Consider the following 19,131-nt stretch of genomic DNA (forward strand, 5'->3'; position numbering starts at 1 on the left):
TTTAGTTTTTCCATGGAAGAACTACACTTCTGCGCTGGATGTCGAGACTGCTGTGAGGTTAATGAGAATGCTTTGACTGACTATAGCCCACTCAGGGTGACCTCGTTCGGGTTTTATTACCTCTTATTACGCCTGTTGCCATGGCGCTGTGCCTGTGACCACCCACTGATCAGGCTATAATAAGCTTCATTAGAAGTTTATCCTGCCTCTGTAGGTTTCAGGTGCTGATTCACATTTTTTTTATTTCTGTTTTTCATTTTGCCCCAGTTCCTGATACACATAGACAGGTCCAATGTTTACCAACCCCAACTGTCTTTGTGTTCTCTATCTCTCTATCTCTGTCTGTTTGTCTGTCCATCTCTGTCTGAATTGGGAGATTGGTCTGAATGGAGAGGAAGCCCGTGAGATGTATGGTGAGGGATTGTACTGCTTTAAGTTGGACTGCTCAGCAAACACAGCAAACCACAGAAGCTCCGCCTCCTCTCCCTCTGACCGTACTCCTTCTCTTAGCCCCTCCCATTCTCCAGCCCTCCTTTTCAGATAAATCTATAAGTGTGAACTTAAGGTTTGAGACACAAAAATGTTAACTACTACATCAACAACAGCACGGCAAGGAAAGACACAAGAGTCTCCAGTGGCATTGGCAGTTCAGTGGAAATCGACTCCAGAAATCCATCTCTTCATTCTTACAGGTATTAGACTTTGAATTGTTCTGAGATGCTAAAAATGCTTCTAGCTTAAGTTATTGTGCGTGAGCTTTTATCAAACATGAACTGGCTGCCAGGGGCCAGATTACGCTTGGTCAAACCTGGCTCAACCCAGGGCTAGACAGAGCATGTATCAATAGTGCAAAATGTGTGTGTGTGTGTGTGTGTGTGTGTGTGTGTGTGTGTGTGTGTGTGTGTGTGTGTGTGTGTGTGTGTGTGTGTGTGTGTGTGTGTGTTGGGTGGAAGAAAAATCTTGATAATGGAGAAAAAGTCTTGAAGAAGTTGAATTTTCTCTTTGCTGTAGGTACACAATCAAATGCACACATACACTTGCACACACACACACACACACACACACACACAAACCCATAAGTAAACACACTCCTCAGGCTCAGTGTGGGTGCAATCAGCACTAGCTGCAGGGATATTTGTTATGTAGGTTTTCCCCAAGTTTGCTCCCCCCCCCCCAATCACAACAAGCCTTAGCAACATGAACTCAACAAAAGGTCACAGAGGGATTAAAAGCCACACGGTGACATGTATGAACAAAAGTACAATGTCTCTTTACCTATGATAAGGACACGCTAGTGTTCTGACCAATCAAACAACACCCTGGCTCCCTTACTTGTGGGCAGCCGTTCTGCCTATCAGCACAGATGTCCAGAAGGACTATGCTACAAAAATGTTGTTAGTTACAGTTATGTTAGTTAAAGGAATGGAGCTCATATTTATTTCAGTCTCCTCAGCTCAGAGTTTGAAGGTGCATTAGGGATTTTAGAGAAGTGATCTTTGGCATGCAAAGTCTTCTTCCAAATAGTGCAGAATACTTATGCCCCACTCAGTCTGGAAACAAATATTTAATGTGCAAGTGTGATCTAGTGTCCCTCTATTTACAGATGTAGAAACAAACAGTAGGCACTGACTATTAACCACTGACTACTGACCACTGACTACTGACCACTGACCACTGACCACTGACCGGTCCAGCCAGACAAAATGTGTTTGTATGTAATTATGTATGTTTGTACAAGTCATATGTAGAAGGATAACAGTCCTCTCTTGATGGGTTAATGAAGCTTTTGTCCACTCTTGGTCCTCCGACTCCTCTCAATCATCCCACTGGCATCTCCTTCCCTCCCTCACTCCCTCCATCCCTCCTTCCCTCCCTCACTCCCTCCATCCCTCCTTCCCTCCCTCACTCCCTCACTCCCTCCATCCCTCCCTCACTCCCTCCATCCCTCCATCCCTCCCTCACTCCCTCACTCCCTCCCTCACTCCCTCACTCCCTCCACAAATGGTCTTGTCTCCCCACATCAGCCGAATCCTTTTTGCCAGTGATTGTGCAAAGCTATTGGGACAGGAATGAACTGGTGCTTCTATTTTTAGTCCAGGGCAGTGGAGAGGGGGGGTGTGTGAGAGAGAGAGAGAGGGAGGGAGGTAGAGCTAGAGATAGTGAGAGGGAAAGAGAGAGAGATACAGAGAAAGAGAGTGATAGAGAGAAGAGAGAGAGAGAGAGAGAGGAGGAGGAGGAGGAGAAGGGAGGGGAGCAGCACTTCTGCGTTGTGGAGCTTCAGTTGAGCGTTGCACTGTGGCAGGGAGCAGTGGCACCAGCGGTGTGCGCTAGGTGAGGAGCGGAGGCAGAGGAGACCCTCAGAGAGGCACCCAGAGACCCAGCACAGGTGGGCAGCACACGCACACGCCACCCTAACACGCCTCCACACGCAGCGTTCAGCTCTCGCTCTCCACCAGGGGAACCACAGAGCCCCGTGTGCCGCGGGTCGAAACAGAACGCTGATTACATCACATAATGCCGCCGTAGGCTGGGCGGATCTCTCGGTCCGTCCGTTTGTTCGTTGTTTTGCCCGTGTGTTTGCGTTGTGAGGGTGGAGGGTGAAAACAGATTCAGGGATTGCATAAACAAAGGGCAGTAGGGCAGTGGAGAGCAGGAGCGGTTAAAGTGATTCTGGGAAATTCGGACAGCAGCAGCTGAAGTAGCACCTTGGAGAGATTATGTAAAGGAGGCTCGGGGAAGACGGGACCTGCGTGCTGCTCTCTGGAGCCGGGAACTCACAGGAGCTGGTGCCCAGGAGGTGAGGTAACACTTAGCAGTGTTAGGTGGTAAACATTAGGAGAAAATGGGTTAAAGGGAGAGACAGTGAGAGGAAGAGAGAGGGAGAGAGAGAGAGAAGGAGGGAGGGAGAGAGAGGGAGGAGGAGGGAGGGAGTGCTGTGTTGTTTACATTGTTCCTTCACCAAATAGTGGGGTGTGCTAATGATGGGCTGGGGGCTGGCAGACTGCGAGAGAGAGAGAGAGAGAGAGAGTGTGTGTGTGTGTGTGTGTGTGTGTGTGTGTATATATATATATATATATTATATATATATATATATATATATATATGCATTTGTGTGTTTATTTGGGTGTGTGTGCGTGCGTGTGTGTGTGGGCGCGCGTGTGTGTATATGTGTGTGTAAGTGTGTAAGGCGTGTGTTGTGTGTGCTTTCACATTCTCAAATTGCAATGAAATCTGAGCACAACCCAAGATCTGATGGGAAGAGGAGTTACCATGGAGACTGGGTTTGCACATTTTCCTGTAACCAGCGACTCACATTATATGCATCGATTCTTTGCAGTTACAGTATACAGAAGGCCCATTTAAAAGGAACTGATCAGCAACAATTCACAAAGCAATGGCTTTAGATTGCTAATTTGACAAAATGAGATTGTCTATAAATGTTTTGGGGAAGACATGTTATATATGTGAGTGTGAACATATACATATATAACAGATATCAGATATGTAAGTATTTATTCATACTATGCCTTCACAGATACACTGATAAGTATACCGGCCCACATTTATGTATGCGTTCATATTGTAGTGAAGCCATCCTCTGTTGCAGTTATGCGGCCCCGGTCCAGATTGCTGGCGAAGCGAGGCCTGCCCACCATCCGGGAGGGTTATGAGGAACTGGTGCAGGACCTGAACCAGACCAACAGCCAGCACACCAGCACGCAGGACTACTTCCACTCCATCTGCCAGCTGGCACAACCCACCTTCCCCCTGCGCGAGCCCGACTGTGACATCCTGTCCATCGGCACGCTGGACTCGCCCAAGCCGTGTCTGCGCCCCCACCGCCTGCGCCCGCCCCCGCGCCTCCCGCCTCCTTCCACCTCCGCCCCTCCGGTCCGGCCATCTGACAAGGAAGAGGAGGAGCCAGCCGGCCCCGCCTACCTCGAATCGGAGCCCGCCCAGGGTCCAGAGCGGGGCGGCGGGGGCGGGGCAGAGCACTCTGGCACTGCCGACCCGCTCGAGTACCTCTACGGCCACAGGGGTGCGCTGGCCCCCGCCTCCAGGAGGGGGAGCGTCCCGCCTCCGCGCAGGGCGCGCAGCGACAGCTTTCCCCGCCCACGCTCCGCCCCCGACGCCCAACGCAAGGGCAGCTGCCCCGAGCTCCGCCTCCCTGAGCCCGGCCTGCTGCCGGCCACCGTGCTGCAGCGCTCGCCTCTCAGCAGGAAGAAGCTGGAGGACGGCCCCGCCCCCGCCCGGGGCAGCTTTCCCGGCAAGCTCGACGGCGCCCCCGCAGGATGGGGGGGGAGGAGCGGCCGCTGCATGGATAAACAGACCATGGTGTCACACTGGATCGCCGAGTGCCGCAGCGCGTGGAGAGAGGCGCGGATTCGTGCCTGCATGCTGCCCGCCATCGCCGAGAAGTAACCCCGCCTACACGCACGACCGCCTGACGTCAAACGCATTCATCAGTACAGGGAGAAACATCAAAGGGATTTTCTGAGTTCACAGTCCAGGTTTATATGCTTATACAGTTTTAGATGTAAACTAAGCAAAAGTGACCCTATAGATGGTGACGTGTTAATGTCACACCATAGTGTAGAGTTACAGTGAATGTCAATGATTAAACTGATCAGTGTCAGTCCAGTCATGTCCAATTGTGATCAATAACTGTATTGATTGTTGGATGCCTTTAACATTGTTTGGTGAAAAAACATGGATGTTGTCATCAAAATTGCAGTACTAATATAGATTGCTCTTTAGAAGATGTCCAAGGTCAGGGCAATGCACAAACTAACAGATAAGTATCACTGTGTGATTTATTTGCATTTGTATGTCCTATTTTAACAGGTTTGCATATTTGGCAGCTATGGCAAAGTTGAACATCAGACTCCATGCTACCAAAAAATTCCTAAAACATTTTTTAGAAACCAATTCCCATTTCTGAACCATTAGAATGGATCATTTTACTAACATAAAGCAAAACCTAAGGTTTAGATCATATTGGGTTAATATATTATGTTGTACTTACCCTTGTTTAGTCCAACACTGTATATCTGGAGGGACTGTGCATATCACAAAGACAGATTTATTTATAGATCACCTGATTTCTCTAATAGATCCTTTATGTTCCATCTTAATGAATAGCTAACTGCTAAAATCACTATATGTACTAAAGGAAGTGGTTCAGCAGTTTATCATAACACTAAGCCTGTGGTGTCATATCAACACTGCCATCAGCTGCTTCCAGCTGCAAATTAGCTGTAATAATGTTAATTATTCATTCGGGCATGAACTCATGTAAATAGATCAGATACAGAAAGCTGTGTGCCATCTTGTAAGCACAAACTCTAGATCTGGGAAAATAGTTTATCGATATAGGAGAGGTAAAGTGTTGTGACAGAATGATCAGAAATCATATTACTTTGAAATGGACCATTTGCGCATTTTAAAAATCTTTTTGACACTGACACATGTGTCCAAAAAAAAGAGTCAATTTATAACTGTACAGTAATTCTTACATGACTGATTTAACTCACTGACCCTGAAACCCTTCCAGCATTAATTTGATATTTCAGTATTTCCAGGTCATTTTATTCTTTAATTATGGACATTGGAGGAAAGTAGTTGCATGACTTTGTAAATAATTTTCTATTTCTATTTAGTCTATTTAATTCCTTTAAATTATTATTATTATTGATGACGGTGATCTGGGTGATAAAGAATATTATATTGGGAGACATAACATAATATTTGTAAAGTCTTTGACATTGTGTTCCTCAGATTCTTTTCCACTTTTTTAAAAGAATAAAATATCTGTGTTTTATTTTGTTCTGCTTTTGTCTCCTTAAATATTATTTAAAGCTCAAATTACGTTTTTTCATAAGCATATCTGATTTTATTATGATTCTTTATTATAAAAATTTACATACATAAATACATGATAGGTATATGTAACTACCAAACAATTCACAAAATAACACAAAAGTGAGAAATGTGTTTTTCGTGACACAAAGCAACGTAGTACTGGTCACGTACTGCCTCCTGTGTCATGTTGAAGTACTACATGTGGATGCTGGAAAGCGCTATTAACGCGACGAGCTCAACGACGCATCGCGAGATTTCACGAGAGTTGAGAACCGGCCCTAACAGGCTTTTCAATCACGGACAGTTAAGGGGAAGTTATGGTGGAAACAAAAGGTGATGCGCTTCGTACTCCAAGCTTTCGATTTTGACACTTTTTCCTCTATTTTTCGTGGATTGTTAGTTACCAAACGAGGGTAACTAGCTACGGAGTCACCGCGCCAGGTAACGTTGGTTTAATTGCAGAGCTGAAAACTACATCTTACCTGCTGTGTCGTCGTCGCGGTGCAGCGGTTAGCTTGATTAACGGACTGGTTTAAACCGGCGACGTAACGTCCGCTAGCGGTGTGTCTAACTACACCAACCACCCGATTCGGTCCAAATGGAAATGGCACGGCGACAACCCAACACCGGAGGCAAACGACTGACCAGCTACGGTTAGCTACGGTCAGCTAGCTACGTTTAAACGGACGTTGTTGATTTGTTTACAAGCGCTTGTTTACCACCAGCGTCGCCCGCTTCCGATGTAAGTTAGCCTAGCTAGCTCGCTGGGCTCGATATCTCGGTGAGGTTGAGTGTTACACCACATTTACTTATATATGTAACTACATCATTAACCAGATACGCAACTTAATCGCCACCTGCTTCATTGGAGGCTCGTTTATATCGTATTTCTTGCGTTTTTTTCGTTGTATTGCAGTCTTAACGCTTTGCTAAGGGACCGCTGTAATGTACCATGTCGTCAAGTTTCTGTTAATGTAATCCGAGAACCCGCTATTCGTTATTAATTTAATTCGTTTTTATCTTCTTTTGCTTTTTGCAACGTTTTCTTTTGTTTCATTGTACAAAAGTTTCAGAAAACTTTGTCCTGTTCGGTATTTTGGTGTTTTAGTAGCATTGGTATTATTTGCCATGGGGTTCAGACTTTTACCTTGACTGAATACAAATTGCTGAAGGATTTGGGTAGCAAGCATTTAGGTATGTGGTGTTCGGCCACAGCGTGTGTAACTCTCGCCTGGGGTTATTTTAATGACCCTCTCTTCCTGGTTCCTCTCCAGTGGTCTACCCTTCTTTTCTGCCTGCACTCTTTTCGGTGTTCCACAATGCTGAGTATGCACCCTTCACCCTGTGTGAGTCAGCAGGATCCTGTGCTATAGCAGCAGCACCCCAGGAAGCCTTCACACCCTGCACTGGCAAGTCCACTTTCACCATTGATCGCATGTGAAGGCACATTGTGATTTAGGTGTGGGACCCTGAAACACTGAGAGAGATAAAGGATACGGTAGCACCCTTCACCTGTAGTTTACATAACGTCTGAGAGGGTGTTCTTTTTATGAACTGGTTGGTGTTTATGACCACTTTATTGTGCTGATTATCACTGGAGTTAGGTTTTGGTTTTTTATGTTCATACATAACATGAAAGGCTAATTGAAAAATAGATGTAAAACTATTTTGCTGGCCATCAGACTTGTTTCCAGTAATTGTGTTACTAGAGCTAATCATGTCTTGTGTGAAAATGGAAGAAGTCCAGAAATATTAATTGGTGTTACTCAGTAAATTTCAGGCTCATCTTTTACAGCATGTTGTGTCCAGCATTCGTTAATGTAACCTGACCCAGCCTTTCAACATTAGCAGGGACATCTAAGTGAGCATAATGATTCACTGGAAGGGAGCTTCACAAAGTGTCCTTGTACATAACTTTCAGTTCTAGATCTTGAAAGTGCTTTTGATCTTACTAATGTGTAAATGTGGAAAGCTTGAATAATAAATTGGCCTGCATATTCCATCCTTTTAAGAAGGTTCGGCGATCACTTAGTCTTATACTCAAATTTTGCCTAAATCAAATAAACTGTTAAAATGGGACCTGGTGCTTTTGCTACAATAGCAAGGTTAATCCGTTCTCTCTGTTTTCTCTTGTACTCAGACAGGTCAGATCCAGGCTGCCGTTTGGTGGTGTTTTCTTAGGTTTTTGCACATTTTCACCAGAATCTGTATATAGTAGCTATGGTGTCCAGGCGTGGAGACATTCCAGGTAAGGGCACCAAGTGCTTTCAGTCTTCATTGTACATTTTGTCAGGTTAACCAGGTTCTTATTATTGTTCTTTTACTTTGATCTAAGTTGTTCTTGTTTTATCTAGGTTTCTCATTCTTGACTGCTATAGGCCATTGATTTTGTTCTCAAGTTTGGGCCTATGTCATTAACTATCATTGTCATTTAATGAGTACTTGAATGGCCTTAGACTCAGATTTTCGGTAAATGTAATAAAGTGTGAAGCCAAAAGACACACCAAAGATATCTCCTCTCACATCAGCACAGCTGTCACGCAATTCTTGGCTCCACTTAGTCTGAGACAGGGGTGGAGGGGAGTTGAGCTTTGGCACCTTTTGCTCTGATTAGATTATGCAAGAGGACAGTGAGACTTCCTGGGGCACTCCCTTCTGGCTCCGCTGAGGAGGACATGAAGAATTACAATGGAGGACTGCAGATGTTACTGGAGATTACTTGTGAAGCATTCTGATTGTTGTTACTGCAAACGTGTGGTGTTGTTCCTGCAGCCCTGGAGGCGGGCTCCGGAGCCAGTGAGGGCCTTCTAGGCGGCATGTCCATCCCGACCGGGATGACCCGCCGAGCCATCAGCTACGATGACAACTTGGAGCGGCCCATGTCTCCTCCACCCGCTGACCTCAACATTACCAACCTGTGGAGGAGGCCCATCATTCCTGAGAGGAAGTTCTCCAGACTGGCCGAGGTGCTTTATTCAAGGCAGTTTCAGTGTGGATGAAAGGACGACTGTAATCCAGGCTTTTTGTTGTCTTTAATGTCTCGTGGCTGGCTAATGGTCTTGCCATTAACTATGCTGTGTGAATTATTTACATAAGAGATTGGTGTAGCTTGTATTTTCTTAGCAAGCTATCCATATAAATCCAAGCTAGCTAGTCTGGGCTATTAGCTAGCTAGCTATCTATTACTATTGGTGTTGGTTTTTTGAATGAGAGATTCTGGTGACATTTTCGTTCAGAAACCTAAATCTGGTGCAGAAAACCAAATGTGGCACCGAAATGGCATTTCGTTGTGCAGCGTGTAGAGCTGATTCTCTTTTGTCTGCTTTCAGGAGGAGGAATTGGAGACTGCGGTGAAGACCACTACGCCTCAGGAACCCATCCAGCCACCAGTTCCTGTGGTGAAGGCCAAAGCATCCGCAGTCCTGAAGAACTCGCTCATCATCAGTAAGAACATCGAACAGCGTTTAAGCGATCACACCAGCCACACGCTGACTGTTAACTCGATTGGTTAAGTTCAAATCGAATTACTGCCAGGATGACGGTCGTGTTGGCCCCTCAGCGGTAGCACAATTGCTGGATGATGGTGAAGATAGCAGACACTCACTGGCTAATGTTGTCTGTGTGCTGCCAGAACAAACGCAGGAGAACATGCAGAGCTTTCAGAAGAGGGCGGGGCTCACCGACACGGGCTACACCCCACACAAGGGCCTGGCTGCCGAGGAAACGCGCTACCACCGCATGGCCGAGGCACTGCAGGTGAGCTACACCCCATGGACGGTTAGGGTGACTCAGAGTAAGGGCGGGGCCTAGACATAAACAACGCACAGTCCTGGTGCATGTGCAGCAGCATCTTTGTGCACTCGTGTCTGTAAAGCGATCCGTTAAGCCTCGATTTGGGCAATGGCTGTCTCCCATGGTATAGAAATTGCAAAGTGTCGACGTCAAAGAGGAGAAGCAGTCCTCTTCTGCCCAGTCAACCCCGTCTGGAACGCCTCAGTCGTCCCCCAAGCAGAGACGCAGGTACTGCTTCGCTCTTGCCTCCTTCTGCCTTTTTAGCTGGCATCTCTGTCGAGCTAGTAAGTCTTCCTCTTGTCTCTCCCCACATGCTGGAGATAACCGGTCTTTAAATCAGCTCTGACTGCTTTTGCATGTACATAACTCGTTAGCATGTGCAAGAACATCTTCCTGAATCTGGCCCTGGGCGTTGAAACCTAAATTGTCATACGCTTACACGAGGTGGAAAAGTGTAACCATGTGTCTGTGTGGGCATGTATTTCAGAAGCTGGTTCAGCAGTCAGGGTTCAGTAGCCTCCATCGCGGGCCCTGAGCTCACCTCCAGCACCAGTGTGGACCTAGGAGTGGGTGAGACTGCTGTGGAGCGCTGGAGCACTTTTGGGCTCAGGCCTCAGATTCACAAGTCCATCACTGAGCCTGGTGCGGACACTGGCACAGCAGGTACGCCCAGCACACTTTAGAAAGCACCGCGGTATCAGGGGATTTTGTATTGAGAATACTTTTTAAAAGCTTTATAAATGCTTGTGTTCTTCACATTTCCATTGATATGTCTGGTATTTACCCATATTGGTTTAAATATATCAAGACAGTGTTTCATGATATGGTGTCTTATTACAGGTATTGTACTTGATTAGTCATCACTGCTATGTACTGATTCTCTTAAATACATAATGTGCTCTGCATAGTGGCCCAATTATCTGAGTAATTTTTGGCACCAACATATGTCTGCTAGTCAGTGCTCTCAGCACTTAAAATAGAAAAAAAAAATTTTAGCAAACGAAAAGCATGAATCCTCTTTGAACTACTAACACTTGAGTCTCGGGCATCCATTGTGTTATTTAACAGTGTTGTGAAAAAATTTTTCTGCAGATACGTAAAACACCAACAAAACTGCAATTGTAATTTATGTAATAAAACAAATAATTTTTTTTTCCTGTATTACCTAAAGTAAACACTCTAAGATAGATCCTGTTTCCATAAGAAATAATGGTGTCATTATTTACCTCATCTCCTTATCCATATTGACCGACCACATCAAACAAACTTATGTTTTCTTTGGGCCTTTTGAGATGTTTACAAAGGCAAGGTCCAGATCCAGCGCCCTAGAGCTTCTGAATGTTTGCTGATGGTTTAACGCTGGGGATGTTATTCCTCCCCTCCCCCATAACCCTGCGTGCAACAGTGGCCCAGCTGGTTGAGCCCTCCCTCACCCCTCTGCCTCTGGCTCCCACAGGGGGCTTTGCCCTGCAGGCTTACAAAGGTGCTCAGAAGCCCACGCCCATGGAGGTCATGAAGGCGCAGGCCACCCGGCTGGCCGAGGACCCCGCCACATTCAAAGCTCCTCCCAAGATGGAGATCCCCAGCGTGGAGGTCAAGCGACAGATGACGCGGCCCCACAAGCTCAAACACCGCGACATGAACGTGCTGACCCCCTCGGGCTTCTGAGGCCACGCCCCTGCAGACCTCGCTGCTGAGCCCCGCCCCCTGCACATGTGTAGCTGGCCTACCCTCTACCTCCCCAACCCCCCTATGTGTCCCTCGTGCCGTGAGGTGACAAGGTTTTTTCCGCTCTGATTAAAAACAGCTGATTCCTAATGATGGACTTCCTCTTGTACTGTGTAAATGTTATGGTATATATATATTTTTTTTCCATCACTTTTTTTGCCTTTTAGTGTGTCCTGGTTAAATTGTCCTGGTCTCAGGTCCATTTCATCATACATGTACATGTCTTGACGCGTAGCAGTGTTAAATTACCTCTCTTGTACAAACAGCTAGACACCATGGCTTGCTTGCTTTGTTTTTTACAATGGAGCAGCTGTGGGTTTGGTAAAGGAGTGTCATTCTGTTCAATAATCATGTTGGCTACTCTATAACTTTGATGTTCAGTGGTCTAAGTGTCTCTTTGATAACCTGTACTGGCAATCTTAGTTACTGTTTCAGACTACGAGAGGTAAAGTATCCTTGATACTGCAAGGAAATGTTATAAACTACAAACGTTGCTTGGCTAAAGATTAATTTTAGTATTTAATATAGAAGCTCTGCACAGAAGTTTGGTTCTATTTTTGTTATGTTACATTTTTATTTGTATGTTTGAAGAGGTTGAATGTATTATTCGATCTTGTTGGACCATAATAAAATCTGAATAAAACCATTCCTCTAAAAAATGTGATCAATGTCCTTGATCTAAGGTTCATAATTCAGTTATTGATACAGGACCACAAACATACATGAATTAAATTATTTGTTGTTACAAGATCCTTATTCTTTTAATTTATTTGTGTCTTAAGCCTTAGAGATTTTTTTGCATGTTGTATTTGTGAAGTTTTTTTTTTTTTTTTACAGAACCTGTACTTTGACTCCTGAATGTACAGGCCTAATTTACATGGATTACTCATTCTGGGAGTTAATGCAGTGTTAAATCTACTGCCACTCACCTTGAAATCTACTTGCCATCGATTTAAAAAGCCAGAAGGATTTCGTCTAGTTTGCACCAGAATTTACAAAAAGTGCCACAAGGAGGCGATTTTGTCGAACCTAAGGTAATCCTGCCCCTAATGGAGAATATATGTACTTCCAAGAAATGGGAGGCCGTGGAGGGAGATAAATGACTTTCTTTGAGCAGAGTTTCCGCATGTTTTTGCAGTGTGGGCTTTTTGAACTTCACGTTAATTTAGCACAGCCATGTAAAGTATCAATTCCAAAAAATGTAATCCGGGGATTAAACAACACATCGCCATGAATCCATGTCATAGACGGGCGAGGCTAGCGTGTGGCACGTTCGCACCGTAGGCCCTTCTCCCCGTAGAAGTCCCAAGTTCCATCATCTCATGTGCAGCTTTTTTGGCAGCCGTCCCAAGTCTGAGTCTGCCATGGTAAACACATTTTCCTGGAAGTCACCCCCCAAACCACAGCCTCTGTGCTCTCCCTCTGACGCTGGAGTTACGCTCACTGACACATCGTAGGTTATTTCTCCTTCCAGCGGGACGTCTGGACTTAATACGGAGCCTGGTGGTCCACCCACCGGCGTCCCTGCCAGGGGTTCTGTTCAGTGCTAGTCATCATGATGGGGCCATGAGATCACAGTCTGACCGCCCCACTGGACGTGAGCTGGAGGCCCAGGAACAGGGAGGGTTCTTCAGCCAGGGCAGCTGGGCAGCTGTGCCTCCACAGAGAACTTCTGTGAGAAAGATTGCTTAAACTTTCCTGCATTTTTTTTTTACTACTTTTGTCTTTTGGATGACTAGCTGTCCTCAAGTTGCGAATCTGAAATGAACACAATCTGTTGAAAATAGCATGTCCATAAAGTATGCCAAATAAATAAATACACAGCTTATGTTAGAAACATGCATAGCCATTATGAATTAGGAGCACATCACAATGATGACCTAAAGGAATTGTACTGGGCATTGCATAAAATTTTACACTAAATTTGGATTGTTTTTAGAATTCTGTCATATGGTTCTCAAGTGACAGGGCAATTAAATTAGATTAACAAATAAAGCCATTATTACACTTAAAATATGTACATACAAACCAGGGGTGGAAAGTAACTAATTACATTTACTCACATTACTGTAATTGAGTACTTTTTATGAGTAATTTGTAATTTTCTGAGTAGTTTTTGAAATATGTAATTTTTACTTTTACTTGAGTACATTTTGACCTAAGTAGTTTTACTTCACTACATTTGAACGCCCTCACATTACTGAGTAAAAAAATATTGATGGTAAAAAATTAAATGTGGGCAGAAATGTAAACTTCTGAGTCCCAGAACTGAAAGCCAATTGTGTGACCTTGCCTTGCGCGCGCCCTTTCCATTGTCTCATAATCAGGTTGTAATCTGGTGCACTTTTTTTTCCAAAAGGATGAGATTGTTCTATCTTTAAATCTTACATCTATCAGGTTCTGTGGGATCCTGTGGACATTTTATTGTGAAAAGTGGAATCCTGTGGGAGCTGTATTTTGAATAGTTGGATCCTGTGAGCGTTTTAAATAGTGGAATCCTGTGCGCATTTTGTTTTATTTTGAGATGTGGGATCCTGTGGGCATTTTACTGTGAATAGTGGGATCCGGTGGGCACTGTATTTTGAATAGTTGGATCCTGTGAGCACTTACTTTTAAATTGTGAGATCCTATGAGCATTTTTTAATTTTTGATGTGGGATCCTGTGGGCATTTTATTGTGAGTAGTGGAATCCTGTTGCATTTTAGTTTGATTTGTGGCATCTTGTGGGCACTAAATTTTGTGTGCATTTTGTTTTTTGAATAATTTGTAATTTAAATTTCTTTATTCTTATCATTGTCACGGTGAGGCGGCCCCCTACCGGCCGTCTCTGTCCACAGCGGCTGTTGTTGTTATTGTCTGGTGACGTCATGTGCGTCCCTCAGGTGGGCGGAGCCCGTGATCCGTCTCACCTGAGGGTCGTTTGTTTGCCTATATATGTCTTGTCTTTGTACCAGTTGACCGCTGGTCATTATATCCTTAATTTGGATCTATTGCACGGGTTTTAGGTTTGCACACTTTCTATTAAACCATCCTTTTTCCCTGAGACTTGGCGTGATCGCTTCCTTTTGGTTCGCACACCCTGCCCGTCACAATCATAGTGTTGTCCGTTGGACAATAGGACTGAAAATTGTTTGCACTTTATGGTACAGGTTGTGACTGTCCTTGTGCTGTGAGGAAGTATGTTCCTGAGCCCAGCTGATCTTTTTGCAAGTGTGGATATGCACTTAAATACACTTTGAAATCGATTAAAACAACTTGTGCTGAATTTGGTTCATGATTCATCCATGCATTAAATAACTGAAAGTAACTAAGTAACTTTTACTCAAATTACATTTTAAATGAAGTAATTTTGTACTTTTACTCGAGTAAATTTTGAGATGGGTAATTTTACTTTTACTCTGAGTAGATTTTAGGCAAAGTAATGATACTTTTACTCAATTACAATTTTTCAGTACTCTTTCCACCTCTGATACAAACATCTAAAATGTATAGGGTTATGATTTTTGCTAATATATGACAAAATATAGGCAAAACATCCCTCTTCAGTGGCCAGCAGTAGTTTGCCAACAGAGGGGATCCACTTTCCTTGGTAACAGTTTTCCATACTATATATAATGGCATGTGAGTACGCTGGAACAAAGAAAGTTATGGCTAATAGAGTAATTCGGGGAAACATTTTGATTCAGCATGCAAAAATACATACAAAACACATCATTTTTATATCTATTTTTTGCAATAAGCAAAATCGATGTTCAGTGTTATAGACTAGGGGTTGGTCACCATGGAAACACTCCATGCAATGTAGAGGATATCTCCCTATTTACCAGAAAACAAAATGGATTGAACATAATTTACTCTATTAGAAATGTGGAGAGACCTGTTGGAGGTGCACTGTTGCTTCCCTGTGCCTTTACTTTCATGTTTCATTTACTTTACTAATGTTCAGAATACATTAGGAGAATCTTTGTTAGTAGTATGACAGCTTATGATATAATGGGGTCGCCCCCCAGTCAGAGGGCAAAAACCAATCAAGATAGCAAAGAAGGGGTGAAAGCTAATCATCATTATAACACAAATAACTGCAGTATTAACAATTTTATTAGAAACAGTAACAACAGTAATAGTAATAACCAATAAACAAGTGGTAATTCCGACAGAAAGGGTGTATTAGTTTGTTTGTGTATTAACCACAACAGTGTACAATAAACACCATGAATCTTAAATCTAACTCTTAGTGTGTGGGTTGTGTTATGTTTACATAACGTGTGCATTTGTACAAGGAAGGAGAAAGTTTAGCTTATATCTTTCAAGTGGCACTTTCTCAGTATCATCCACTTCCTGGAGTACTTTGCTACTGAATGATATGATCTAAAGGTTTCACATTATTTTTGCATCACTGAACAGTAATTCTAGTAATGCATCAGGTTGACTTGAAGCTGATACTGATTAGCGCTAATGAGCACCTGCTACTTAAATATATTGGCCTTGACTTGTGTAAGAAAAGAGGTACTGTGATTTGCATTAGTGAGAGAATTCCTTTTAAATTCAGCCAAGGAACATTCCATTGTCACAAGACACAAGAGCAGAGTCAAACATTTCCTTATTTATGGTGAGCAACCTGTTTGGAAGGTATCTGTGTCAAACAGCACAAATAGAAAATGTTTAAAAGTGACATTTCCACTGTAACCTTTGGGCTAGCTTCTTTTAATGGCTGTACCTACAAAGGTGTATTCAGACAGTTTATATTGACTAAGGTATTAACGTGAACAAATAACCATACTGAGGCCCATGGTGACCCGGAACAGGGCCAAACCAGAGTACATGAGCAGAGGAAGAAGAGTATGAAAGTACTAGTTCATTTTTGGCAATATGTCCACACATTTGGAGGATCAAGCCAAAAGATCCCACTGGTTCCAAAAAGTGTTTGCCTGATACAGCATGTCTCTGAGGAACCCCAGTCCTGCAATTATTTCTTGAAACATCTCTGATAAAAATAAGTCTAGATTATTCTTGGTCTTCCTGTATCATATTTAAAATGGTTTGAACATAATTCTATAACAGGGTCATGTATAAATCTATGACTTTTAAGATAACTCTCTCTAGCTTTCATCACACCCAAGGGAGGAGATCATGAACTAGGTGTGTTTAAAGAAATATAGTGAGCAGAACATGCCTGCCACATATTTATGGGTCCAACTGTATGTTTGTTTATTCTAAAGTCTCAGTTTACACATGTATTCAAATGTCAGCATATAATTTTTCTATTGTAAGCTTCCCTTGAAAATGTATGACTATAAGGACACAAATTTAAGAGATTACATGAGATTCAAACTGAAGCTGAATGATCTAAGGCTTGACATGTGGATTACCTGAGCTACATATATGGTTATGACAATTGGTGTATCAACATGGAAATACCTTTTGCTAGTTTAATATTTCACAACCATATATCAAAGGAGGCACTGTAAAAACATCCGGTAAGACCATTTCGTTTGAACAAAGATACAACGAGTCCCATTCAAACATTGATATTGTTACAAACAATTGGGATTACAGTCATTATTTTTCATGACATCTTAGTTTAAGCCCATATCAAAAACCTTTGTTGACACAGACTACTACAGACAAGACACTGACTACAAAGAAGATTTCTGTCAGTTTTCTAGTACTTCATTTTCACTTTCAGGGCTTACCAGTTTTCAGACACAGAAGTCAGAGTCCTCTGGGTTCACATGAGTGTGTAAATAGGCGTGGCAATGATACAGTAGAGTCTTGACACAGTGTTGCCCATGAGTGACCTGTTTTAACCACAAATATCCATAACACCATCAGTAGAAGATTGTAAGATAGTGTAGTATGTTTTATTATCTGACTCTATTATTCATAGGGGTTTTCATATCTATGTACCACACTATATTATAAACTCAGTGAAATAACATGAGTAATTTAGTAGATAGTAGAGATTCTGATGCAGTAAAAGATATTAAGACATAAAGCTATTATTGGGCATTCTGAAGAAGGAAATGCATTAATGCTTCCTTTAAAATAACTTGTAATTCATGTTGATTTTACTCTAACATTTAAAACTTTGCCACAAAGATTCTTCTTCTTCTCCTCCTTTTACCTAGTTCAAGCTGTGGCACATCTGTTGGGCCCCCCAAGGAGCCATCCCTGTTCCCCAACTGTTTGAGCAAAACCAGGAAGCCCGAAAGAGCAGTAATACACATGAGCTTTGAGTTTAGCAATCACAGTCTCTGTGGCTGACTCGACAAAGACTTGAGAGCTGCCCTGAATTTATTTCTGATTAAACTTTGTGTGTTGTTAAAGAGCTGCGTATATATGGTTCGGATGAATGTTTACCTATAGACCGAGTCCTAAATTAGAGTGCATTCCTTCTAAAAGAGGAAAACTGCTTGTGAAAGCTTTGACCTGATGCTTAGTGTCATGCAGGGATGTAATAATATAAAACAGACCTTTCAAAAGTGCAACACAGGAGCATTTCTGGTTATCAGGCTCAGTATGTATTGTATCTTAATCCATGAATTCCTTCAGCATCTTCGTAGCAATACCCACAGGGGACACAAGGCATCAGGATGTCTCTGTGCTGGGACTGGGGGACTGAAAATACACAGACAGCATGCTGGTTTGTCTACAGCATCACCTGGCACCACCCTGTTTGTGGGCAGAGAGGAAGTGTTTCACAAAAGTCTTATCTTTCCGGTTAAGTCACTAAAAAAACGATAGCTAAAACCGAATTTCCCTATAACACAGTATTCAAACAGTAAGCATTTATATTCAAGGGAATCTGCGTTTTTACTCCCTCGCCCACTCACCCCACCCTCATTTATTCAGTTTTCACACGCAATCAGTGAAAACCCTTTTTGTCTTATACTGTGTTCATAAATTCATACCATTGTATCCAATCCCAAAACTCGTCATATCACATCACACAGAGGCAGTGCCACAGCATCCACATCACACACTTGGAAGAAGGTTTGCTCTTCGCTCTCTCCACGCAGACACGAACAGCGAAAGTCGCAAACTCCGAGCAGATGAATGCGTTACGTAACGTACGCTGCGGTTCCGTACGCCGGCCCACACGTGGTTTCGATTCACGGCTCGGGGCAGGCTGAGTGGCAGGCCTCCTCGGCCTCCCTCCCCTTCTCCCCCCTACACGAGGGAGCCATAGAGTACGGAGCGCAGGCATGAAAGCCTACCCCGGCTAATCCTTTCTGCAGTGCGTTAGACGCAGTAAAACAAGCAGCTACGCGGTGACACAAATCCAAAGTACAAAGCCACCCAAAAAGTTGCCCTCTTGGTCTGTTCTCTTCCTCTTGTCCTGTTGCGCTGATGTTCAGATTGATGTGAAAGGATCTGTTTCTCTCTGTGATTTTTTAGAATTGGTACAAAAACTGGCAATATTGCTGACAGATTCAACGAAGAGTAAAATCTTTAAACAGAGGTTCGACCTTTTACCATGGGGTCCTCTGTGTACATAATTTCCCCCAAGTGTGGCAAAGCTTTGATTTTATCCATGCGCTAGGATCCTGAATAATTGTGCACTATTGTTATATGTTGTATGGATGAGTTGTGACTTCAGGTTCTCAGTCTCACAGGCTCTGAGCCTAGAGCCACTCAGTGGGGTCCTGTATGCCTTTCTCAACTGCCTTAATACTACACAGATGTCTACAGAGGGGCTGTGTTTCCATTGAAACTGGTGGTCATTGGGAAACACTAACCACTGATAAA

At 43.4% G+C, this 19,131-nt stretch overlaps 2 protein-coding genes across 9 annotated transcripts; both read left to right on the top strand.

Annotated features, from left to right (window-relative positions):
• Positions 1-554: 554 nt before the first annotated feature.
• Positions 555-5,821, top strand: LOC143482059 (uncharacterized). 3 transcript variants are annotated; one of them, XM_076980312.1, is made up of 2 exons: positions 555-692; positions 3,608-5,821. In XM_076980312.1, exons 1-2 carry the CDS (start codon positions 581-583, stop codon positions 4,420-4,422), a joined length of 927 nt encoding a protein of 308 aa, XP_076836427.1. In that variant the 5' UTR covers positions 555-580; the 3' UTR covers positions 4,423-5,821. The 3 variants fall into 3 exon arrangements, with proteins under 3 accessions (XP_076836427.1, XP_076836428.1, XP_076836429.1); XM_076980313.1 differs by lacking the exon at positions 555-692 and adding an exon at positions 1,037-2,386; XM_076980314.1 differs by lacking the exon at positions 555-692 and adding an exon at positions 2,395-2,797.
• Positions 5,822-6,120: 299 nt separating this feature from the next.
• On the top strand, positions 6,121-12,030 carry kiaa1191 (KIAA1191 ortholog). Of its 6 annotated transcripts, none has more exons than XM_076980111.1 (9): positions 6,121-6,303; positions 7,137-7,275; positions 8,007-8,110; positions 8,635-8,828; positions 9,192-9,306; positions 9,494-9,618; positions 9,785-9,882; positions 10,145-10,317; positions 11,111-12,030. In XM_076980111.1, the coding sequence occupies exons 3-9, from the start codon at positions 8,083-8,085 to the stop codon at positions 11,320-11,322; spliced, it is 945 nt and encodes a 314-aa protein (XP_076836226.1). In that variant the 5' UTR covers positions 6,121-6,303; positions 7,137-7,275; positions 8,007-8,082; the 3' UTR covers positions 11,323-12,030. The 6 variants fall into 6 exon arrangements, with proteins under 6 accessions (XP_076836226.1, XP_076836221.1, XP_076836222.1 ...); XM_076980106.1 differs by having other exon boundaries at positions 6,123-6,303; positions 10,142-10,317; XM_076980107.1 differs by having other exon boundaries at positions 6,123-6,303; positions 7,137-7,271; positions 10,142-10,317.
• Positions 12,031-19,131: the final 7,101 nt, after the last annotated feature.

The sequence above is a fragment of the Brachyhypopomus gauderio genome, chromosome 18, assembly GCF_052324685.1.
Source record: "Brachyhypopomus gauderio isolate BG-103 chromosome 18, BGAUD_0.2, whole genome shotgun sequence".
Taxonomy (NCBI): Eukaryota; Metazoa; Chordata; class Actinopteri; order Gymnotiformes; family Hypopomidae; genus Brachyhypopomus; species Brachyhypopomus gauderio.

Bases quoted from the DNA above. Each gene is read 5' to 3' on its own strand.
- kiaa1191 (XM_076980106.1), top strand. From the start codon at position 8,083: ATGGTGTCCAGGCGTGGAGACATTCCAG. The intron at 9,307-9,493 runs GTAAGAACATCG...GTGTGCTGCCAG, and splicing joins GAAGAACTCGCTCATCATCA to AACAAACGCAGGAGAACATG. The intron at 9,883-10,141 runs GTACTGCTTCGC...CATGTATTTCAG, and splicing joins TCCCCCAAGCAGAGACGCAG to AAGCTGGTTCAGCAGTCAGG.
- LOC143482059 (XM_076980312.1), top strand. From the start codon at position 581: ATGTTAACTACTACATCAACAACAGCACGGCAAGGAAAGACACAAGAG. The intron at 693-3,607 runs GTATTAGACTTT...CCTCTGTTGCAG, and splicing joins CCATCTCTTCATTCTTACAG to TTATGCGGCCCCGGTCCAGA.